The 26,037-nt window shown below is 39.5% G+C and overlaps 2 protein-coding genes across 3 annotated transcripts in view; both read right to left on the bottom strand.

The window, feature by feature from the left end:
- cwf19l2 (CWF19 like cell cycle control factor 2) overlaps nt 1–6,705 on the bottom strand; it is a 43,811-nt gene extending 37,106 nt beyond the window's left edge. Inside the window, exons 1-3 of the mRNA XM_088639190.1 lie at nt 6,583–6,705; nt 3,477–3,587; nt 503–625 (exon numbers count right to left, since the gene is read on the bottom strand). Of these exons, the coding sequence (XP_088495316.1) occupies nt 503–625; nt 3,477–3,587; nt 6,583–6,675 (327 nt within the window). The 5' untranslated portion in view covers nt 6,676–6,705. The remainder of the gene's footprint in view (nt 1–502; nt 626–3,476; nt 3,588–6,582) is intronic.
- Nucleotides 6,706–7,950: 1,245 nt separating this feature from the next.
- On the bottom strand, nt 7,951–24,331 carry alkbh8 (alkB homolog 8, tRNA methyltransferase). 2 transcript variants are annotated; one of them, XM_088639193.1, is made up of 11 exons: nt 24,163–24,331; nt 23,371–23,605; nt 22,367–22,495; nt 21,971–22,066; nt 21,680–21,784; nt 20,039–20,109; nt 12,590–12,696; nt 12,094–12,245; nt 11,033–11,298; nt 9,364–9,513; nt 7,951–8,628 (listed from the first exon to the last, which is right to left on the bottom strand). In XM_088639193.1, exons 1-11 carry the CDS (start codon nt 24,298–24,300, stop codon nt 8,095–8,097), a joined length of 1,983 nt encoding a protein of 660 aa, XP_088495319.1. In that variant the 5' UTR covers nt 24,301–24,331; the 3' UTR covers nt 7,951–8,094. The 2 variants fall into 2 exon arrangements, with proteins under 2 accessions (XP_088495319.1, XP_088495318.1); XM_088639192.1 differs by having other exon boundaries at nt 22,367–22,498; nt 24,163–24,330.
- Between the last annotated feature and the right edge of the window lie 1,706 nt (nt 24,332–26,037).

The following is a 26,037-nucleotide window of genomic DNA, read 5'->3' as shown; positions in this document are numbered from 1 at the left end:
TGCTATGTGCACAAATGTGTAAGCATATACATATATAAAATTAATAGATAGACAGTAAGATAGTCATCCAAGAACAAACTGATTTATCAGCTGAGAATCAAACTAACATCCTACTAACTAAGGGTAACCCTTAATATCATTGATATGTAAGTACCGGGCCAATTGTCTATTTTCAGTACTGTGGAACAGAAACAATAGACCCAAAATGGTCAGCCAAAATAAAGACACAAATGGCACCCAATGAACACGACACTATCCAGTAGACCACAGTCCTCAACTGGAGAATCTCTTCATCTTCCCCTCATCCAATGCTACAGAAAGTGCTCAGGCAGGGAAGGCAAGGGGACTCTCATCCACAGGTGGTTAGCAGTACCACCTGGATGCAGATCAGTGATATAAGATTTCACATGTGTTGGCTTAACCTACACTGTGCAAAACCGATATTCCACTGTTGTTTCTGAACTATCTTTTAATTACCACCCAGAGATGCCTGGTTACTTACTGCAGAACTGTCACCGGAGTCATTGGCCTGACCCTTCTTCTTCTTTTCCTTTTTACTCTTTTTGGACTTCTTCTCCTTCTTCTTCTTCTTGTTGTTGTTGTTTTTCCCTTTAACGGAATGCTCCTGCAGAGACATGAAACACCGGTCAGAAGCGGAATTTCTCCTGCATGGAAAACAAGTCCAGTTACGGCTCAGGGACAGGCAGAGCTTTTGTGAAATTTTTGGTTTTCTTTTTTTCCTCTTTGGGCTTTACACACCTGCTTTTTATTCTTCCTTTTTACGTTAATAACATGGCCTGGATTGCAGGAATGGTTCAAAGTGACTGAAATGTCACCGATCCTTGGGGGAATCGGTGCTGTCAGATCAACGTTTAGAGAAGCAAGCCATAGAAAGACAGTCCAATCCAGAGGGGCTAGAAATTTTCATGCTGGGATCAGATGTCACCTCTTGTACTGTATGTGCGAGCCATTGTGAATGCAGGTTGGAGGCAGTTCAAGAGCACAGGCCTACAGAAATACTCAGAGGTGAATTTTAATTGACCTCAGCAGTGAGCTGAAGCAGCAGTCATTATAACTGCACTTTCTAGTGATCATCACTGGCTTGCTTAATTTTCTCGAATTTTGAGGTACGCAAAGACAGTCTTTTCAAAAATATAATACCGAAGTCCCATTGAGTTCCTTAGTTTTCAGATGCACAGACAAATTAAATAAAATGAGCAAGAGCCCCTTGTGTTTAAGCACCTGCACACAATGTGACCATACAGTACCTCATATTTAAAGGATTCGTATGACAAAACGTGTAACAAAGTGTAATAAAAATGGTGATGAAGACATCTTCTGGAATACCCAGAAATCAGCAAATTCGACACAGAGCAGTAAGTTTGTTTTCAGGGAAAAGCTTGCGAATTGCTGAAAAGGAATCATAACAGAGGTGGTACAAGTGCATTTGTCACAGCTCACAGAAGATTTTTCACCCCACAGCTCTGACAACTACAGTATATGTTGTTGGAATTGGAGTTAAAAAGAGCAACAAAAAAATGAGGACATTACAATTACAATGCTGGATTATCACCATGCTCTATGCAGTGCTGGATTCTGCTATGGTCAGGACAATCTAGACTCAATGCAAAATGTACCGCACCACTATTCATAGATTCTGATCTACAAAAAGGTACATCATATATTCAGCTTCATGACAATGCAACAGACACCATGATTTTATTACACTGACTGCAAATGGATACTTCAGCTGACATTAATTAATGGCATACATCTGACTTAATTCAGTTTGCTGTTCAGAATGTCTAAAAGGGTTTGGCACAATTACCCTAGTAAGAACCAGATAAATTTTTAATTACTCCAGTTTCAACAGTTTGACAGGCTACACCATATCTTTCTGATTTGCTTTAATGAAGAGAAATATTGTACAAAGTGGATAAGATTACCACAATTTAATATGACAAGCACTGAACTGCAAATAGTCTAATTAAAAACAAAAGACCCCCACAATTTACCGCACCCTTAAAAAGGATCCTTGTGTGTCAATGGAAAACATATTTAAGAAAATTCCTTAAAATGTGAATAAAACACTGTATTATAGTAAATAAATATGAGAAATAAAATGATTTCTTTGTCCAAAACATTAGTATTTAACATAAACATTAACATTTAAGAGATGAAGAAGAAAACACAAACCATAGATTAGATCCAACATGAAAATCTTACTTTCAAATCTGCTTTATTTACCTTCAGGGCCTGTATGCTTTAGAAGACTTTAATGTAACATTTAAAAGACAGGGCAATTTTCTTTAAGAATATGCCAATAGTCAAACACCTCGCCATGGAGTTTATGTAACAGGTTGTATGTTTTAATGTCCTGCTCTTATGAACACTAAAGTCTTGGTTTTTAAATAAAATACATTTTTGTAAACGATGTAACACATCTTATTGTGGATCAAGATATTCATTGGCAACTTTAATCTTTTTTTTAAAAGGACAGAAGAGGAAATCCAAGTTCTGTACATTAACAATGTTTGTAACAAGCTTCCAGGATAAATCTCGACACCCTGTTGGACAACTAGAGTTAATGTGTTTAATATTTGTATTTCACAAGCAGCAGTTTAATGCTCACACTAATCCTGTTTTAATCATAAAACAATAAATATATAAACCCCTTGTCTTTCTGTTGTCCATATGGGGATTGTGCACTTAGCTTTGTTGTTCTTGGCTAATTGTGTTACTTTAGATGCCCAGACTCTTGAGAGATTTAATCTCATTGCTAAGAACATAATTGCTTACACTTCTATAGCGCTTTTCTGGACTCTCCACTCAAAGCGCTTTACAGATAATTTGAACTCCCCTCCACCACCACCGATATGCAGCTCCACCTGGATGATGCGAGTGCAGCCATAGTGCGCCAGAACGCTCACCACACATCAGCTATCAGTGGGGAGGAGAACAGAGTAATGTAGCCAATTCATAGATGGGGATTATAAGGAGGCCATGATTGGTAAGGGCCAATGGGAAATTTGGCCAGGATGTCGGGGTAACACCCTGGGATTTTTAAATATCACGGAGAGTCAGGACCTCGGTTTTACATCTCATCCGAAGGACGGCGCCTTTTTACAGTATAGTCTTCCCATGACTATACCAGGGCATAAGGACCACACAGACTGCAGGGTGAGCGCCCCCTACAGGCCCCTCTAGTACCTCTTCCAGCAGCAACCTTAGTTTTTCCCAGGAGGTCTCACATCCAGGTACTGACCAGGCTGAGCTTCAGTGGGCTGCCAGTTGTGAGCTGCAGGGTGATTTGCTGCTGGATACATTAGCCAATCCATTAAAAAATATGATCTATTCCTTACTCTGAAATCCAAACCTAAACTGTTGATGGGACATGAATGGATTTACTACAAGCCTCTCAATGCACTGGAACATTAGAACATAGGGAATCTGACGTCCCTTCCCTTCACTCTCACCTCCTCCTGCTGCTTGATCCTCATGTCCACTTCTGGCAACATCCACGTGTCTTCCCCGCGGGCTCGCCTGAGCTCCTTGCGCCTCTCGTCCCGCTCATGCTGCTCTTTAGCCTGAAATTGACACAGGGGACTCAAGCTTTCAGTTTCTTTCACACACCCCTCACCTCCAAAACAGGCAATAAAGCTGCTGTACTCTCATGGCACAGCAATAATCTCAGACATTTGTGGCACAATTTAGTAATCCACCTTCAACATAAACCCCATAACGTCACAGATGTTCAAAAACATTTCCAAAATGTAGTTGTGTGTAAACTAGGCCTCAGTGGAGCCATCAAGGACTAAATCTCTTCTGTGACAAAACAAAAACTCCTCATCCCCCAGGATTTCCATGGATCCGATCATTTCCTGCAGGAAGCCGATCCATCACAATTAGGCTAATTTATCCTGGAGCACATCCTTACAATTAAGAAGAGCTAACACAGCTGTGGGAGAGATAACAGTGCTGGGGGGCTCGACAGAGGTACATTATTAACCTGTTTGTTCCTCCACTGCCATGGAGAGTGCAATAAACCCTTCAGCTTTTAGATCACTCGGTTGAAAATAAGTCATTTGTCAAATCCCAGTCTCCCTAACCACAAACCACAAACTCCAAGTCGCCCCAATCACTGAGAAAATGAGGGAATTGCGCCTGCGACGGTATGGACACGTGCTCCGCAGCAATGACACACCAATGGCAAAGACCGCCCTCGAATTGAATGTGGAAGGCCGCTGGCCTCATGGACAACCTTAACGCGCTGGCTGGACTGGCTGAAAGACGACATGCGCCTCGCAAAAGTCTCCTGCCGAGACGCCGCAGACCGTACGAAGTGGAAAAATCGGTGCAAACAAGCAGACCCCACATAAGTGGGAAAATGCGAAGAAGAAGAAGAAAAAGACATGCAGACAAAGATTACATACTGTTGACTCACCTGGGTGACATGCAGCAGCCATCTCACACCAGCAGCCCCACTACACCGATCAGACACAGCAGTGAGAAATTGTTCATGACTGAATTAAGAACTTTAGGTAGGCCAGACTGGACAGACCTATAGCAGAACTTAGTCAGGAACCAGGAATCAACATCCCTTCTCAAACAGCACTGTGGCACCTTTAATGATCAAGTAGTTTTGTAACAGAGCCAAATAAATTGATCTGCTTTATTCAGGGTTTAAGGTTTAGGGTCTCATTTAGAAAATAACACCTCCTGCAGCATGGTGGAGGACTCCATACTGCAGCATTGATCAAGAAACTTTGGAAAGGGAAGAGCACCACCTACTGGTCCACCAACCAAGCTACTGCTGTGAATGCTGTTTTCTCATTTTATACGGACCAGACCAAGACCTGTATTCTGAGATCTGTTGAGATAAGGTAACTTGGCCCAACTATAAAAGGTAATTTAATTAAAAAGCCACTCACCAAGAAACGTGGTAATTTACCTAAACAAATACCGTATTTTCCAATAAGGCTTATTTAAAAAAAAACGATTTTTCTTATTAAATTGATTGTTTCTTTGTTTATATAAGCATACCTTAACCACCAAATCAGACATGTGGTCAAACGTCAGAAAGGTTCAGGCAATTCACCTTGTCATTCAAACAAGCAACAGGTCTTTGAAACTCTAGTTCTGCATATACTGTACGAACTTGCTAGCATACCTTAAATTGTTATGGTATTTGCATAACACATTAACATTCTTAAAGCTTTAATTTTCGTCCAAGAAGCTTATGTTCCTAGGCGTCTGCAAAGCACTAGGAAAAAAAAAACCTCGCCTTTGAATTTGCACCATGCCGAATGCAAATTATTAAGTATTGATCATGATTTGAGAAGACGGGGGGGAAAGTAAAGCTCAACACGTCAGATAGAAGCAAAGGATTTCAACACACTGTTCTGAGGCATGGTTTATTCAAAAACCAACGCTTGTTTTGCCTTTGCTTCTGAGCTACAGGCGGTGTTTGGACAAATTGCTGACGCACAAACAGGCTCCTCCGCATATTTTCCTTCCTGCAGCGGCGCGTAATGCGTCTTATCACCAGCGTTCAGCATTTGGTTTTGGACTCTCCAGCCAAGTAATTAAAGTGACTGATGACAGCAAGGCAGTTGTGCTGATAAGGTTTATGATACTTATTTTTGTTCAGCATATGCGATACAAATTTTCATTACAAGAGCCCACGAAAGAAGGAAACCGTTCCACCTCGCTTAGCGCACTTGAACATTCCTTAAGAAAAAATATCGAGTGCAATGTTGCTATACCTATTATCACGCCGTTACAATGCCTAAATAATTCAAGTTTCTATTTTTAATTTTATCTTCTGTGTAAGACTAATAACTATCCAAAACTGGCGCATACATTGATTTTAATGTAGAATAGTAATACCCTAAACTTCCTGAAGAACTAAAGGAGATGCTTTCAGTATCTGCTTCAGTGCCAAGGACAGAATAAATAATGAATTCGCTCACAATAATTTATTTAAAACGTCTGAATAATTCCTTTCCAGAAAATATGGAAAAGAAAATGACCCTAAGAGATATGTACATAAGCTACAGACGACATCGTTCACTGCAGGTGCGATATCCCCACCTTGTGGTTTCGCAGTTATATGACGCGAGTAAAAAATCAATTTCCCTCTGCGCACATACAAGAGCTCGTTATTTAGTATAACGTGCCAGAGGAAATTGGTGATAAAAAGAACTAGGAACCGCTACACCTGTTTATAGTTCAGCTAATATGACTCATCAAGAACTTTGTCTGACAAAAAGTTACCAATTAAATACAGTACAAGAGGCAACAGAAGTGCAGAAATGACATTACTGATAGTTGTCTTGAAATATTCCATATCCCCTTTCTTTCAAAGCATAAAATCACTTCCTCGAAACTGCATATACTGTATAATCCTTATTTGCTTACGCGTACGTGTAAAGATTTTAAGTATTTCAGTATCAACGATTATGCAGTAAATACGGCAAGAGTAGTCATATTAAGCACAGATGTATAAAAGTTCCCACCCTTCTTGGAACACGGAGTAAGCAATCTTCACGAACAGTAATTTTCATCGAAACTAACACCTACCTTCTTCAGAATGTCTTCTCTTGCCTTCCTTTTCAACTCTTTCTTCTCATTGAGGCTGTTGGCACTTTCAAAACTACCACCGTACGCCGCCATGACGATGCCGCAAACCGAGCGGCCGGTTAATCCAAGGCCTTTTAAACGGTCGTAAATACATTACGACAGTTGAAGCCGCAACAGTACATAACGCACAGCTGCCCAGAAGTTATTATATACATAAAATGAAGTGGTCTGGGAAGAACCCTTTGAGCATTTTAAAGTGGGTGTAAGGGAGTATTCGCAGCAAAAATATAAAAGCGGTGCGGACGTTATTTTGATTTAATTTGTTTAATCTTTTTTCATAACTTGAATTTATGTTGTAATATGTACCCCTGACGACCTTTTTGTCTTGAGATGTTATATGTACTCGTTTGTATTGTAATTTTTGTTATTCTGTTATGCATAAATTAAAAAAACAGCTGCCCAGAAGTCAATCTACGGCAATAACTGTACAGTATTTGTTTTGTGATTACGTCATTGGATTTAGAAGGGTGGGATAGAAAGGTGTAGCGAACATTGTTTTTATTATGCCAGAGGTCATTTTTTATTGCACTTGTAATTTTGGAATCTGTTCATACAATGGTCTTGGGTCAAAATGAAAAATCTGCCATATGACTTGATTATGTCATATGTGAAATTATAAACCTTTCAGGAAATGGGAGGTGGTGTGGACAGACCTCATGCAAAGGCTAAAGATCAGCTCGGATCGTTATTTAATAAAATCCGGAGTTGTTACTAGAAAGTCTAGCCATGTTAAAACAGTACAATTCATACACGTCATTGCTTCACTTTGTAATTGTGCACAAGAAGATCTGCTGTTAATATTCAAACAATCCTGGGCAGGTCTCTGTGCTGGGAAACATGCAGCCAAATATTCTAGTGCCAAAAATTTGTCCCAGCTTTTGATCAAAGGCCTATTACCCATTAATAATAACGCAGATGACTGGTGCAGTTTAGGACATAGTTTCACCTGAGACATCACAATAGTAAAAAAGAGTATAGTATACATTGCATTTTGAGATTTGTAAAATCAATAAAAAACTAAATATGAACTTACTGTAGAACAAATGTAAAAGCAATTAAGAAACTGCTGCTATGCGTCAATTCTACGTTTTCAAAGTACAGAACATATAAGTCTAGCAATGCATAGGGACATGGTATTCAGCAAGCCATATTAAAATTGAGACATCAGAGGTAAAGATCTTACGCAACTGCATATTAAAGCACAAATGCTAAGGTTTAAACTCATAAAGCTTTCAAAATAACTCATCGAACATCGGTGTCCGTAGTATGATATCCTTTCCAAAAATGGTGCTTCCTGATAAGTAAAAATCTTTTTGCAGAACTTTTATTTTCATTAAATAAAATACATTACATTGAATTACTTCATTGCATTTTGAATTACTCGATAACGGCCATCATAAAAGTCACACTAAAATCTTTCTTTTTGGCTTCCTTAATATCACATTTAAAAAATCATTCACTTTTCTTCTCTAATACTACACACCAGTTCCCTTGATCATAGTAACTGGTCTGGATTGCAATGTTCTCCACTTCTCCACACAAGCTCTCCAACTCCTCTTCACAGAAGACGTGGTAATAGCGGTGAAAGATGGGGCAGATATCTGCAGATCCTAATGATTTTCCCACGTTTTTGTCCCTGGGAGCAGAGCTTTTCAGATGCCAGGGGACAAGCAGGTCCTGGGAATGGAACGCAGTTCTGTTGGTGTGAACGCTCAATGTTGACATGTTTTGCCGAGTCAAAGGACAATCTTTGACCTCCTTCCCAGCAGGCCTGTGGTTTGATGCCAAAGAGGTGCTGTGTCCTAGGTGGTCCGCTGTTTGCTCAGGTCTTTGCGCAGAGCCCTCTTCTTGATTCACCTTTTTCCCCTTCAAGTATTTGGACTTCTGCTTGTTATATTCCTGCTCCATTGCCCAAACATAAATAAGTGCCTTTCCCCCAGGCCTCAAAAGCCTCACAAGTTCTTTAATGGCAGCTAGTCTTCTCTCCTGAACATGAAACACAATTAGTAAGCTCAGTGAATAATTACATTTTTCTGCTCTGTTCTTTTTTAATAGCCAATACAAAGAAAGCCCAGGGGAGCCCTAGGTAGGGTAGGTACATTGCAGAATTGTTTAATGCAGAGTGAAGAGGTGGCAGTGTTCCACGCCCCAAACTCCAAAGTTCTCCCTAAGACCTGTAACTGCAGTGGAGATTAGCCAGGTTGTATGGTTTTCCAGTGAGTATTCTAAAGCATTCTGTTGATTGAGTACTGAGTATTCTAAAATACTATAAGGTAACACTAAAACACTTTCGTGCTTCACAAGCCTGTCCATTTCAATGGCTTTAGAAGAAATAAACTTTAAAAACAGTGAATACCTTTTTATTAACTTTAAATACCTTTTTATGTATATCTTTTTTATTCCAGAGATTAAAGCTGAAGTTAGATGTAACTTTTCTCTTCAGAAAAGGTGTGGTTTGGGAAAAGATTAGATACAGTAGGCAAACTAAGGCTTCGACTTGTTTTCTTCTTGAACTGTACTGAATATCTCCTACCTAATGAAAAAATGCAGTCTACTGCTTTATCCGAGATCCTCACTGATCTTCAGCTGTTTTTGTAGCACTCTCCTGCTAGCCTTTTTTCATCAAGTGAAATTTCCTATGAAAAGAATAACTAGGAGAACCATCCAGAGCCATTGTGTCCTGCCTGCTCTAGGTAAGAAGAACCACGAGTGTCTGCTGACCTTAGTGGAGAAGTGGTGAATGACGGCGATGGAGATACAGGCATCACAAATGCCACTGCGAAGAGGCACCTCAAGAGCATCTGACACCAGGACCTGGAAGCTCCTCTCTCCACAGATATCCACCAGGTTCCTGCTGCGATCACAGCCCACCTGCGAAAACACAGGAGGGGGGCAGCGGGGCATCAACAGCAGCAAGGGCCAGGAGCCGTGTGAGCAGACTGCACCCACCCCGACACAACTGGGGCCATCTCAGTCCCCATCCAGACAGCCAGTGGCCTTTATAAAAACCACCACAAAGGGGTTTCTCAAAAAGCAGCATCACACTGCGTCCCAGAACATTCGGATCGGATCCTGTCTGCAGCCACCTCTGTGACTCTTGAACAAACAGTGACATCCTTTGAAGGTCGCTGAAAACACACATACTGTGTCTGTGTTATGCAGAGTTTAAGTCAAGGGGTGTTATTGTGGGCCTTTCTCCGTGAGCATATCATCTTTTTATATTTTGTGGCAGTATTTTTAATTTTGACACGTAAAGTATCTTAATTACGTTTTCCAAATGCATTTTGAGGAAACATTCGAAATTTTTAAAAATGTGTTATCTCATGCATAATTCAACAATGCACCAGTTACAAGCAAAGAAAAAAAAACATTTTGGGGCACTATGAGGAGTGTACACCTTTAAAAGGTAAAGGCAATGACAATAGCAATCCCCACACATTATTCTGGCTAATTCTTAATAAGACATGATTTACACCAATAAATCAATATTGGCTTTACTGCTTGAAAGACACAGTAAAAGGCAAATAAAAACAGAAATTTACAGAAGATGCCATGTTTGGTGCTCAAATATAAAAAAAAAACCTTATAATTTACGATAATATGTCTTTTAAAAAGTGTCTTCCACAGTTAGGGGTTCTTTTGCACAAAAATAAAGCCTGCAACTTGCAACATTATCTTATCCAAACAGAAGAAAGGTCAAAATTATCATGGAAAGACAATTATGAGCTATGAGCTAGGGCTTTGTCACTTACAGAAATTGTTACACATTTTGTTCATCCTATCCTAAAAAAATGCTTTCCTCCATAGTTGTATAACAAATACATCAAACAGTACCGTTTTTAACAGCCAGTACATCATACTTTCCTTTCCAATACAGATTTTAATATAATATGGAATTGAATCAAAAAGCAAAGTGTTATATAATACACTTGTTTTTCTGCATATAAACATGATCTTATCTAAAAGACAGAATACTTAGGACATATTCAAAGCTGTAATCTTTCATCTGTTTATCTTTTTTTTAAAAAGATGTGTACTTCAGGAGCCCACTGTCTTCCTATACCATAAGGGGACGAGCAAGGATACTGCAAATAATTTGGATTATCAGAAGGTTAATACTAATCAATGTGCAGATTGTAATTTTTATGCACTTACAAATGCTACGTTATATTATTTTCTAAATGAAGATGATAGTCTTTCAGCTCAGCTCGATAGTTTTTTCCAAACGAAAGCTCATGAAGTAGTAATATATATGCTTTGGCGACAATGAGGAGGACAGAGCTGGGTCAACAACCCGTGAAATTCACTCAAATCATACAGCTCGTCAACACAGAGTAGAGGGGCTTTCCGTAAAGAATCATTAATACTGCAGATCTACAGACTGTCTTACCGCAAACAGGTCCTGTTTTAACCCCAGGTACTTTCCATTCCCACAGCCTACGTCTGCCAGGATGGCGCCAGTGGGCAGAGACTGGAGGAAGTCTACCACCCTGGGCCAGGGGGAGTGCCGGGTGCTGCTGAAATGGCTGGCGATCTCCTCGTACACCTTGTGTACAAACTCGTTCTCCAGGCAGGAGGCGTCGCGATCGCTCTGAGGGACAGAGGGGCTGCTGGGATCCCCAGGAGAGCTCTGACTGTCGCAGACCGAGGGGAAGGCTGCGCAACAAGACGCCAACAAATCAAAACGTTTCGCGCCGTGCTCCAGTGTCAACACCCTGACTTACAAACAAAAGTAAAAGAGTATTTACATCTCTCCTTTTTCCAGTTTAATGGTCTCTTGTCATTGCCAGCAGCCATATCACCCTGCGTAAGCCTGGTCAGTACCTGGATGGGAGACCTCCTGGGAAAAACTAAGGTTGCTGCTGGAAGAGGTGTTACTGGGGCCAGCAGGGGGTGCTCACCCTGCGGTCTGTGTGGATCCTGATACCCCAGTATAGTGACGGGGACACTATACTGTAAACAGGTGCCGTCCTTCGGATGAGACGTAAAACCGAGGTCCTGACTCTCTGTGGTCATTAAAAATCCCAGGGCGTTTCTCGAAAAGAGTAGGGGTGTAACCCCGGCATCCTGGCCAAATTTCCCATTGGGCCTTACCAATCATGGCCTCCTAATAATCCCCCTCTATGAATTGGCTTCATTACTCTGCTCTCCTCCCCACTAATAGCTGATGTGTGGTGAGCGTTCTGGCGCACTATGGCCGCCGTTGCATCATCCAGGTGGATGCTGCACATTGGTGGTGGTGGAGGGGAGTCCCCATTACCTGTAAAGCGCTTTGAGTGGAGTGTCCAGAAAAGCGCTATATAAGTGTAAGCAATTATTATTATTGTCATTTCTTCTCATACTGTACAATACTGTAAAAGGTTCTCCCATTTCAATTACCTACCTCTTATAACCATGAACACAGAGTGACAGAGGCAGGGGTAAAGTCTACATTTTTTTCGTAATACCCACCACAGTCGCAGGGAGTCCTCCTCACTTTCCGGAATGTGAAGGAAGTCCTTGTTCCTCGTTTGTGGAGTGTTAAATCTCCAGAGTCACCACTGACGATGCTGGCCTTCTCTGCATCACCGACAGGAACCACATCAAATTTCCTGGGAGTGATTCTGTCAAAGCGTAAAACACTATAGTCACTAAATTTGTATACCTCTTTGACCCAAGGCGTTTTTTTGTTTTCCCAACTGTAGGTAATAGTGCTCTAGCTGTGAACCAACAAGTCCTGAAATTCACTGTTTGCTAATGTAAAACTAAAACAAAAAATAAACATAAAATGAAAAATGGCATTAAAGCTTAAACTCATTTTGTCTTACGTAATGACTAGAAGAGATTCTCAGATCAATTAGCTATTAACACTCAAGTGAGCCAGACACCTCTTACTTGCCAAATTCCTTTTAATGCCATTCTATCAATTCCAAGGCATGCAAAAATAATGTTAAGTGTTTTCTCTTACCCATGACTCCATAGGTAGCGACTCTCTCCCGTCATCACCAGGACACTCCTGGCAGGCAGCACCACTGAGATAGAACGCCCATCAGTGTGCTTAAAATCCATCACAGTCTACAGAAAGACACATTGTAGGGAAGCTACAGGAAGTGCAGATTTTTTTTCTATCATGGTTTCTCTGGCCATGTGCAGCTGTGATATTGCTTACAATTCGCAGGAACCACACAACAAAACATGTCTTCCGCTTCCTCTGTCCTAGCCAAATCTCCCCCTGGCCTTTACCAATCATGGCCTCCCAAATAACTCTCATGTACAGTATGAACTAGCTTCATCACTCTAATAGCTACGCACCACTCATAGCTAGCGTGTGGTGAGCGTACTAGAGCTCTTTGACTGCTGTCACATCATCCATTATTATTATCGTCATTAGTATCATCGTCATCATCACAACCACCAACTTTGCTTTTGTTAATCAGCAATTTCCTGCTGCTTTTAGTTCATTTCAGAACATACCACAACAGCTCCATGTTATCTGTAAGTTTCTGCTCAGGTTTGTAGAAAAGCTTGCATACTTTTAAAAGATAATGCAATGTATCATTATTAGATTTAAGAGTAAATTTAATTAAAATTAAAATTGTGGATTTATTTTTTAGATTACAACCCCCTTCATATTTTTATGTGAATTGTTATTTAGCCCACAACTGGACATGTCTAAATGTTTGTCCTTACATGCATGGAAGTTGTGATCTGTTATTTAAAATTGTGGATTTTGATGCATCTCCAAGCATGATATCCTGTTCTGCAAACTCTAACCATCTAGGAAATGTAATTTGAAGACTCCATTTTCAGGACATTTTCAGCCTGTTCTAGGTGCAAATCTCATTCCTGATGTTCTCACAGCTCAGTATTTCTTACCAAACAGACTAAAAAGGTCTAAATAGCTTCTTTCATTATGTTCTTTTGAACGTCTCAACTTTTACTTTTGAATTAGTAAGTTATCAGTTGCATAGGCAGGAACTCACTTTGTTTGTCAAGGCCTTGGCTACACACAAAATGTCTGCAAAACCTACTATCAGGGGATGCACACATTTAATTAAAGGGCCTCTTACTTCCAAAAGCACATTACAGTTGATATGTATGGTAATACTGAATTTATGTCCTCATTTATGTCAAAAATGTTGTGAAGCATTAAGCTGAAATTAATAACTTAAAATCATAACCAGAAATTCCTATGCAAACAACTCAATATAAATTAGTTGAGAAACAATTAAAAATCTTTTTGATGCGTAAACTGTCATTGTGCTAAGGTTTTGTTGACGTAATTGCATCATTACTAGCTACAGAACTCTGTTTCTTAATTAAAGAATGAGAGAAACTGCTCAATGTAATAGCAGATAGAAATAACTAGTCATTTGCCTTTGTAATTAAAATTTTGATCATGTTTCTTTGTCATTTACAAAGATGTTACACTTGTGGTTCATTTTTGTTGATTAGTATTTAATGAGTAACAAAAGAAACATCAGTATGCACAATTTTAGAAACATAGGTCTTCAAGTCTACAGATTCTACATTTTGATTAAATGTTGAGGCTTCATTTTGATAATTCATGACTGGTCAGGATACACTCAAGAGACTTTGACTCACTCAAGAGACTGCATTAACAAAAAAATCACCTGATTAATACATGAATTGATTGATGAGATGATTTAATAGATTGACTGTCAAACCTGGTGAAAATTAAGAAAAGAAATCTGATTTTGGTCCTCTTTTTCTAATCTAAATAAGAGAAATTTTTAGGGGGATAAGATTAAAATGTAACCGATCTGGAACAAGTCTGAGGCTCTAGTAAATCTCATGCATCACAAAAATTTAGATTTTATTTTTACTAAATTCTCCTTTTGGGCAAAGTAAACTAAAAAGCTAAAATTTTACCCCCACAGTTTACTGTGTAAATTTGTTTGAGGACTGCCAACAATACAAATTAAGAGAAAAAAAGGAGGATGATGATGTGGAAAATCATTTTATACGTTTGAACGAAAATGCTTTTGCCCAAAGAAAGTCAAGCGAAGTCGAATTCCAATATGCCTTGAAAACCACAAAGGGGAACAACCATCCATTCCAATCCTCTCAAGTTTTCAAAGATTTAGTCACGTCTTTATTGCCGTTAAGTCATCCTAGTTAGTGGATTCACACCATGTGGGTGGAGCGGCCTTTCTGAATGATACAATAGCAGAGGTTTATTCATCCTACTTTGATTAGTGGTAATATTATATAAATCCTGGTTATAAGCCTTTATAATGAGCTGCACAATATCAAAATTAATTGCAGCAAATGGCTACCTTTGAATGAACTGCAGTAGGAAATATGCAGAATGTAAGAATGTCAAGAAATCCACCCGTTGATAAGGAAATATTGGCTTTACTCTCCAGTTGTCTTCTATATGTTATCTTGACACAGGAGATATCAGCACAAGAACACTCATGATGCAGATGGGTATGAAAAAGAAATAAATGAGGTATTAACATTTCTTAGCTGATCCCTCTAAGGTCTTACTCATTTTTTTTTTCTTTACAGAGAAATAACCTTTTTAATTCCTGCATAAGTCCTTCAGCAGTCCAATTTGATAACTGATCTCTCAAATTATGGATGACAAGCTGTTCATAATGTGAATTATCCATGATTGTGAGGTGACCTATTTATTCTATTGGAGAAGGAAAAAAGGAACAAGGTAAATGTTTAATCAAAAGCTGCCCTGCAGTCATTCAGAGATTCATTGCATTTTACATGTGACAGAAAATTACTTGTTCACAAGGGAAGCATATAGTTTCTACTTAGTCTAATTTGCACAAGTCCACAACTCTCTTAACTATGCTAAAATTAATACAACGAGAATACAGAAAGATGTCTCAATATCTCACATTTCAGTGTTTTCAAATCCTATGAGCATATCCATGACTGAGAAAGTTTCAGCTAATGCAACCTGTTTATTCTGGTATACAGTGTTTCACAGTGTGACAATTATGATTACTTCATTTAACTATGTGTGTTTTTTTAACGGATGAAAATTTTGGTCCCTATATTTTTAGCATTTTCTTAATGCTAATTAAAGAAATGCATATATAAAGTACCTGAGCACCCAGATATGTGATGAATAAAAGATGAGTGCCATCTTGGTTGTATGAATTTCCTTAACATAGTAGGTTATGTAGCCTCTACTCTAGCTTCATCCAAAACTTTCATGGTGAATTCCGACATACACACAGAGCAATGTTCTGTACTGGCAATCACTTGGTTTGAACAGTTTCCACAGTTTCCAGGGTTATAGAGAGACCATTAGTATGCTGGACACATTTGAAATGGAAGACTAGTAGGCAAGGGTTATAGTCCTGGTGAAAGATGAATGAGGGGTGCCAAAATCATCCGTACTATTCAGTACTTGTCAGTACTGCTTCTCTAGGGATTTCCATGTGGAATCTCAAGAGAATATTTTTCTTGGGGAAATTCCAAACATGCTACCAGGTAATAGTATTCACTAAAAGGAGTTTAAGAGAACAGGTCAGAAGGAGCTTAGACACTCGCTACTCATAAGATCCAACACTCCTATATCAGGGTTGTCAGAAAAGTCAGACACCAAGCAAGTAAGCAGGCCATTTCTCGGTTATGGCACAGCATTCATGGCCAAATACGGACCAGAGATAGTAGTCTAGGGCTCTGTTAGGATATCAATGTTCAGAGGAGGGAAACATCAGGACCCCTCAAGGGTTCCCAGACAGAGATCGGGGTTAACGGGAACAAGTTGCAGTGGGCTCACACCCAGAGTTCTCACCCATCAGCGAGTCAGAAAAAAGCTTGAAAAGATACCAAAAGAAAACTCCAAGTGGAGAGGCAGCAGCTGAGCGAGACCCTGTGTCTCTGTGAGAGAGTACCATACTGACAATGTCCCATGAGGCATGTCCTTTGGCCTGTCAAACCACTCTACTAGGTTGTTTTCTCAACCACGTGGGAAGCAACTCTTTGAGACGAAAGCAAGCAGAACTGACAGGAGGACGGGTCCCAGCTGAATACAGAAGATGGTGTATTCCCTGCACATTAGGACTGAGTCAAGGGACCTGGAGAGGGACCATAGCAACAACCAGGCCTTATTACGGAGAGCAGCTGACAGAGAGGAACACAGTGAGCTCATTTCTGACTCCATTAGTTCCCCACCCACCCAGAACGAAAAGAGAGCGACAGATTTTAGATCGCAGAAAGGATTATGAGACGGCGGGGGATCAACAGGAAAGTCCACAGAGAGAGGGACGCGATAAAGAGGAAATGCAAATCCCACCAAGAGCAAGAAAAGCAAGCAGCAACAACAGAGAGCAACCATAAGGAAAAGAATGAAGGAGAGTGAGAAGGTTAAATTCCACAGAACGAGGCAGGCAGATGGAATATAGATGCCAGTCATAAACCCCTCAAGGAGGAACGGGTTGATCAATGATCCAGGAGGGAGTGAACAGAACAGCAGGCATTCAAGAGATAGTCAGGGCTGCCGTGGGGACTAGAGAGAAACACCAGACTGGCCACGTGTCCAGCTCTTGGGCCGAAGCAATTACAACATCACACCTGAGTGAGACGTTAAGGTTCAGTTGGTCAGGATGTACAGTCTCTAATAAAGCACCGAGTTCTCCAGAGGCATAAATAAAAGCCTAACCACAGGTCACTTAAACTGCCAGATAAAAATTCGAGCAGGCAGGCTTCCATGAGTCACATTATAGCAAATGAGTGAATTCCACCTCCAGGACAATGATGGTGACCTTGCTGCATAGCATACAAATGTTCTGTGAAGCCTGATGAAAAAGTGAAACATATATATCGGGACATTCACAAACTAATCTGTTTTTGAAGCTCTTCGTGTCACCTATTTCGATTTTCATTCTCAAGAAACTACTCAGTGTTTGTTTTTCTAATCGACCCCTATCTAGTTTGAATTCCATGCAGACTGCCAAGTTGACATTTTGTTTTTGTTCTAGTTTGCAATGTTCCTATTATTGCAAACCAGGGCTATATTTTGCCTTAGTCGCTGCTCAGAGAGAAGATCTGAACAACAAAGTTCATCAGTAGCTCAGAAAATCACTGGACTGTAGTAAAGCTTGTCAGAGTCTGACATTTACTTTGAGAGAAATTACCTGCTATCCATCCAGTGAAGTAAGACTACTGAATGATTTGTGTCTAAAGCACTGTTTCAGGTTCCAGTAACTCTGTGAATTGTAATTAATCTGCCCTGCCAACAGTTCACAGTTAACAGTGAAGCAAAAAGTTGATTTAAAAATAACTCAATAAATGATCTGGAGAAAGTCCGAGGCTCCAACTGAAAATTGTAATAATGATCGGTGATTTATGGTTTATAATGCTTTAGACTGGTCTATTAACCATTATTAGATTATTTTAGAGAGATCACCAACTCAGACATTAAGTCAAGTCTTTAACTCATCACAATACATAAACATTTTAGTAGATTTGGAAAGGGGCATGAGGTTTTCTGTGTACTCTATCATCTTTCAAGAACTGGACAAAGAAAGTCTCCAAGCTCAAGCTATGAGTGGGAAGCTGATTTAAAGATCTCTTTAAAAAAAAAAGTATTTTAAGATCCTTAAGGATGTCAAAAGACTATCAAGAAAAATTAGAATGGGGCTTAAACAATTCAACAGATTTCATTGGTCCCCATCCAGACAAAACAGACTTAATCTAAAAGACTCAGAATGCAAAAAACACACATCTAAAGTTCAGTTGCTGCCATTAAAAGTTTAAATATACTAATGGAAAAAAGTAACAACATTTTCTGGAATGAGAATGCTATAGTTATAGCTTATGTATTTTCACAAAAAGTTGTTAATTTGTTTTCCATAATGCCTCGAATGTCACCAGAAGCAAGGGAGAGGGCCACTGGCATGCTGCAGGCAGGCATGTCATGTTCCAGCATTGCCAGATACTAATGAGTAAGCCGCTCCACTGTATCCCGACTGCAGAGAAGGTTTCAGCAGACCGGCAGGACAGATGACCGTCCAAGATCCGGTTGCCCTCGACTGACCACACCAGAGCAGGACCGACACATCAGACTGGTCCATCTGAGAGATCGATTCAGATCTGCCACCCGTACTTCTGCTGAAACTGCCGGCAGACACAATGCCTGCATCAGTGACAGGACAGTGAGGCTCCATGCTGCTGGCCTTAGAGCAAGGCGACCTGTCAGAGGCCCTCTGCTCACACCTCCTAGACATCACACCTGACTGGCTTGGGCCAGACAGAGGCTGCGATGGGCTCGTCAGCAGTGGCATCAGGTCCTCTTCACAAATGAGTCACTCTTCAGCCTGTTCCACGCAGATGGGAGGGCCAGAGTGTGGAGGAGGGGGTGTTGCGTTTCTTTTTTCCATCAGTATATTCTCCCTATCACCTTTGGCCTTCATATTCTAAAGAATTTCTTCCTACTTTCTGGTTTAACTGCTCACAAATCCTGCGGATTCAGACTGCTATAATGCTATCAAAGAAACTGACAGAGAACGGAAAGGTTTAGGTTCTCTCACTCATTAATGAGTGGTAATGGGTAATTTACTCTTATGAAGGGCTCTAGGATCAAATTAATTGACAGAGCTTAAATGTGTGACCAAAGGTGGGCAAAATACCTTGATTATATCAACTATTTATGACAGAGTATAATGTATAACATAGTATGGCTGGTACTGTTCAGTTAGTATCTAGTATATTATAGTATAATAGTAGTATTACTAGTATAGTAGATAAAAGATTGTAGAAGAAGGTAAATCAAGATGAAGAACTAAACATTTTTGTGTATCCGAATATGACATTGATCAGATAATCCTGGTCTTTTCTAAAAAACCATCACACAAGCTCCAGCTTTAAATTTGATTTAGCGGCCTAATTAAATTCATTTAAATACCAGTGTAATTTGTTCCTCAAACACTGCTCGTGAGGTGAAAGCTCTTATAATGAAAAATGCCATTACTTCCTGTATTATAACCTCCAATTGGTTTCTGAACACAAAACTGTTCCCCCGAACACCCAAAATGCACCTTAATACCCCACAAAATCAGTATCTAATTATGAAAATGACAAGATTCCCAGTTTATTCTTATTAGCCAATGCATAAACAATAAGTAGGAAAATAATAACAGTCCTGCTCATTTACGGAACAGAACTTTAGTTACATTGCTACAGTTGTTAGCAAGTATATAAACATTGGGTCCTATCCTATACTACTGTACTGTATATGCACTTAATACACAAGTCTTTCTTATAACAAAAGATTTTAAAATGGTTTATGGCTTTAGAAGAACCCAGTTTTGCAAAATCATGGAGGAATTCCTACATCCGATATAAGCAATAACTCATTTATAAACATATAGCTGATGCTTGTATCACAAGGGATTACTGCACACCAAAAACAAAAATAGCGTACCTTTGATCCAAGACTTAATGAGATTATTGTATCTTCAAAGGCAGAATGAGTGTCAATGTGAGGTGGAATACCTGTCAAAAACAACAAAAAACAAATAAAAGCATATATTTAAAAAATATCACATTTTGCAGAACAATGTAACACTGTAAGTCCATGTGTCTTCGTGTATGTACTGCATGTGATTTAATCTGGGATATAATATGCATATAACCTCCTCATGCTTTAGTAAAAACAAAGATCAGAAACCTGACACTGATTACAGCTAAACAATTCAAATTAAACCCAGAAATCATTATTCTTTTCCGCTCCTTAATAGTGGACATACTGAGATTGTAGACAATGAAAAGCTCTCTTCAGTACCGCAGAGTTCAGCTGTAATGCTGAGCAATCAGCACAGTAGGTTCCACTCTCTGATGAGAACATGATTGCAAAATGATTAGAAAGTCTAACTCATAACTCAAGCACAACAATAAAGTAATAATTGTTACAACACATGAAGCATATTATGTGTTGAAATAATCTCTGTAACTTTCTGTTCTGAATGATTTGTTAATTTCCTACACACAGCAATGATTAAAAATGGCTCTTTCAAACGCCAACACACCCTGTATTCACTCTTATGAAGCAAACAAGAACAAATAAGGATCTGTCTTTCGACACATCCTCAAGCTCCTCATGCTGCAGAGAATATATGGTCCATTTCCAATAGAGATGCTGCAATACACTTGGAGTATCACCTTGCAGGTCTGCAAATTAAATGTTATCTATTTAATCACAAAGACAAAAGCTTATTTTCCCCCAAAAATATTATTTTTAATAAAACATATTAATTATGAAACATTTTAAAGTTAATAATTTTGAGATGCTCATAATGTAAATTTTCATCATGGACTTCTATGGACATGGAAGATTTTGTGCTGTGAGGATTTGTTTGTTTGAGGTGTAGAAGAAATTCACATAGGTAACTGCATCAGCATGCGTAAGCAGCAAAGGAACAGGTAAAGGTTTATTCCATGCTGAAAGGAAAAAAAGTGACAGCATTTCAGCTGTAGAGCCTTCTTCAGGTGTGTGAAGGTTGAAACACCTGAAACATTCTGTGTCTCTGGGGTTCTGTGACTTTGGGTCTGTTTTTCCCTTTACCTGTGCCTGTGAAGAAATGTTGTTTTGTTACTGCAAAGTTGAAAATACAAATAAGTGCACCAAAAAAGGCACAACTGGCAGCCCACTGAAGCTCAGCAGGTGTGAGCCTGGCCAGCACCTGGATGGGAGACCTCCTGGGAAACCTAAGATTACTGCTGGAATCAGTGGGACTAGTAGGGGGTGCTCACCCTGCACTCTATGTGGGTCCTAATACCACCATATAGTGATGTGGACACTATATTGTAAAAAAGGCGCCGTCCTTCGGATGAAAAAATGTCCTGACTTTCCATGGTCATTAGAAATCTCAGGATGTTTTGCGAAAAGAGTACAGGTGTTACCCCAATGTCCTGACCAAAATTCACCATGGCCTTTACCATAATAATCCCCATCTCGGAACTGGTTTCATCACTCTGTTCTCCTCCCCACTGATAGCTGGTATTTTATACAAAAGGTCTGTGCTGCCCTCTTGTGTTGAATCAGTGTTAGTGCACCACAGCCTACCTTGTCCTGGCTGGTACTGATTTACTGTGAGCTGGTCAGGTTTGACCTTTATGAGATTCTCTTTCAGACATCTGTCTAACACTTCATCGCAAAACATGGGCAGGCCTGAAAAACAAGCAGCACCACAAACATTCTATTTACAACAATGATGTGGTAGAAAAAACATTATAGAAACAACTAAAACTTTGTATTCAACCCAGTATCTGGCACTCAATTTAAATTCACCTGGATTTTTTAACTGTGAAATCAAATCACTGAATTATAGAAAATAATTCATACAAATGTACTTACCTCCAGGTAAAGGTTTGTTTTTGTCCACATTGTTGTTGTCATACCGAAATTCATAGCCATAGTGTTTTACTTGCCTATGTTTCAAAGCCTTCTGAGCTATAACAGCAAGAGAAAAGAAATTATTCCACATCAATCTAATATCCATTAGTACTAAATGAATTTAAAATGCTAGAAACTACTACATTTTCAGAAATGCTATAAATCAAGGCACAAAAGGCCTGTTATGATTTTATTAACTTTTTGAAATCTACAATTTCTTAAATATTTCAAAACATTGAAGTTAAGGCACTACTAACCATTCAAATTCACTAGCAGATTCAGGTACACAAAAGAGGTATATTTAGATTTTGAAGTAACTGTTATGAAAGACTTTAGAAAGTGCTATGAACCTCTCACCAGTGTCTGTGTTGCTATGAGAACCCCAGTCAATGGCTCCCAGCAGTCTCATTTCCTCCTCAGGTGATAGAAACTCCTCCACCACCTTCAGACCAGGGGGCAGGTCCTGTCCTTGCCAAACCACACTTCCTACTGCAGAGAGAGACACTGGTGGGCTGAAGGAATGGTTGCATCCTTAAAGCATTTCCTGTGAAGTTACTGAGACCTTACTCATTGATGTTGTCACACATACTGTCGATTAAGGTTGCCTCCAATTAACCTTTGAGATTAAGATGATCTAAACACGTCAGGATACAAAAGTGGCAAATCACTGAACAAAACGATCTTTTCATTATTAAACATCTCCAAGTCATCACTCAACATGCTGTTGCTGTAACAGGTTCTGTACTTTCCATCACGTTGGGTAAAATATAAAATTGTTAAAAGTAGGACTGATTCTCTAAAAGTGGGCCTCTGATTCTCTCAAATCTGTTAGTATGAAAAGAGCACTATAACTTCATGATAAGAACCTCACAAATAAAAGAATTAAACATTCAGACATCCAAGGCTTATGTTTATTGAAAAATAACATTTTTCATAGTCCATTTCTAAAACTGTACACTGCAACAAGCATAGAATTAAGGACAATATTTTTTTTTGTTAAATTCCAGCTTTAGACTGTCCCTCAATCAATGCCTGTCTGCATTATTTTCTATACTGTAACAGCCTTACTGCCCCTGTGTTCAGAAACCGCTCTACCTAGCGCTCAAAAAACAATTCCTTGGAAAAAGCTTCCTTCTTTTCAGTAACACGGGATACCCTGAAACCAAACCCTCTTAATAAATAACACCGCAGTGCAGCCCACATTTCGACTTCTCTTCCCTTTGCCCTACAAACCAAGCCTGAGCTGGCTTTTTACCCGACATTTCCCCTGACTATCAGAGATGTAACTGAATTTTCCGCAATCGAGCCGCAGCTACTTTCCAAAATAAAAAAATAAAAAACAAACAAACATCTCAGCTCACCTTCCTCTACAAAGTTTAAGTACAGGGTGACTTGCTGGTGCTCCGTATCGAGCTGTCTGCCATTGAGGGTTGTGTGCGCCAGCTGAGCAGCATCTACGGACTGGTAAATTACAAAGGCATAGGGCTTGTTTGGTGGCATGAGTACTGCCCTGAGTGAGCCACACTGTTCTAGCACCTCTAGCAGTTGCTCTCTGCTCACCCCATTGCCAAGACCACCGTTTGCTACCACCAGGCTCTGAAACAAGAGAAATCACAATCATTTTCCCTTCACTTGCCATTGTTTCGTTCTACATTGTCGGGCCCCGGGCAAAGCGACTACACACGTTTGATGTTTCATTACTTTTTTTCAATCATTTGATCATCAAGGCATGAAAACGCCAAATGCTTAAGGTTTTAAAAACAATGCTCTCTTAAACACGTGGTTGTTAATTGCGCAGAAAGAGTACTAATAGAGTGACTATTCGTTTACCTATTCGCCTTCTTTTTAGGCTTGGGCTAATTTGAGTTTTAAATCGATTTCGGGGAAGAAACAAAGATACTCCATTCGGTTGGCGTTACGATTTGATCAAACTGTCACTGATGAATAACAGCGTACGTAATAAGCAACGAAACCTGCTAATGAGAGCATCATTAAGCGCAATACAATTTACATTTTTAAGTGACATACATATCCGTGACATACATACAATATAAACATTTTTATATACATTATAAAAACATCTTTAAGGTTCTGTATCTTAAACATAAGATCGGTGTACTACAAGTGCCTTATTTCAACAAAAATAGTGTCACCTTTGTTGGTATCAACACTGTGTCAATGCCTTCATGTTTTAGTAATGTATGGCTCGCTTTTAATTGCTTCCTTAAAAGTTTTTTCTCCTCTTTAGTCTTTTTCTGTAGTTTCACACCTTCTTCCAAGCGTGTCTCCATGGTGCCACAATGAACTGAACACTGAACGAAACAGAAGAAAAGAAAATGGTTCCTAGCGGCAGTTAAAGCCATCGCTGGAAGGATTAATAACAAAACTGACAGCAGTCAGTTTTGCCGTGCTTTTTGTTTATGTATTAAAATAATTATATTGCTCTTAATAGTAAACATAAGTTTGGTAGAACTTTAACATGTTAAACTAATCAATACATGATGTGTGCATGTCTCAAACAGAAAGTTGCTGTACATGAGACATACACACATCCTGTACACATCATCAGTGATTTGAGACCACTCTGAATTGTTCTTGTCCTTGACTACGAGTTCTTACTGCTTTTTTAAGTCAAGGACAGCCATCAGTAAGGGTTCGCATGCCAAATGTGGTAAAACCAAACACCTGTTGTCTTACTCTCTGATCTTTCTGCACAAGCCTTCTATATTAATGGTTTTAACATTCTGGATGTGTTCCCGGAAAGTTTCTCATTGGTCTCATTGGTCTAACAAATAGATACTAAACTCCCTCTCTCCCAGATTGCCTGCCGAAAAAGAGGAAACCCTTAAAAGTGTTCTCTAAATTCTTTCACAGTCTGCTTTTATTGCACAGTAAAGTTTCTGAACATGTTTATGACATATTCCACTAACAGCGGGGGTTAGTACCCAAGAAGTGTGTGTACTGTCTGCATAAAATATAACATTGTTTTTACTTTTGTATACTGGGTTCAATCTGAAGCACTTAATGGTACATATTGTGACTTTAAGGCCATAGGAGCCCCTCAAAGATCGGTAATTTCTCCAGTAGTGTCCAAATTATATACAAAAACTTTATAACATAACATCACTTTATTAGCCCTATACAATTTCTTGCATTAGGAATTAGTCTTTTCATATACCCCAGCTTGCTCTCCATGAAACACAAACAGGGAGAGAGAAGCTTGAGGTCAGAGCACAGGGTCAGCCATTGTACAGCACCCCTGAAGCAGTTGGGGTTAAGGGCCTTGCTCAGGGGCCCAACAGAGTAGGATTCCTCTGCCAGCTAAGGGATTTGAACCTGCAACTTTCCAGCCACAGGCACAGATCCTTAGCCACAGAGCCACCACTCCACCTACCTTATTGGAATACTAGTGCTGAAAATCTTTTCATAAAATACCCTGATGGCACAGTTACTGTGGACACACGAAACAGTGGCATTTCAAAGGAAATTGATGTCTTTGCAGAATAGTGTCCCTTTAAGTTCATTCTTCTACTTAAATGTGCAAAAGACTCTGGTAAAGTTAATAACTGAGAATTTATGGTCAGCAGGTTGAAAGAGAAGAGGGGTATAAATATGTGGGCACTGTCACAGAACTGTAATTTGATCTAAAAAGTACATTGTTGTTGTGACAGGTGAACATTTATCAGTCATTGCAAGCCTTTTTTATTGGGACCTTCATCTAAATCATATTTACCTTTGGTATTGTAGCCTGGCTTCAGGGCATCAATCCTGTGAAACAACCCAAATCAAATAATCATGAATTGAAATAGTAAGACTATCGAACTTGATAAGAAAATATGGAAGAATTTCCTTTAGAAACACTTTTGGGAGAAAGAAAGGTAGATTGTTTCCATTCCCACTACAGTACAGCTGGCTTCCCGCTGTGTGGCGATTTTAATCACCGAAAGCTTTGTTCATTCTTGTAAGGCTGATGAACGCTTAAGGTTCACGTAAATTTTAAATATGAGTCTCATATCTGTATTAGTAAT

Source organism: Lepisosteus platostomus, chromosome 7 (genome assembly GCF_059453375.1).
Source record: "Lepisosteus platostomus isolate fLepPlt1 chromosome 7, fLepPlt1.hap1, whole genome shotgun sequence".
Lineage (NCBI taxonomy): Eukaryota > Metazoa > Chordata > Actinopteri > Semionotiformes > Lepisosteidae > Lepisosteus > Lepisosteus platostomus.
The sequence above is the reverse complement of the archived record's forward strand: the minus strand, read 5'-3'. Positions and strand labels throughout refer to the sequence as shown.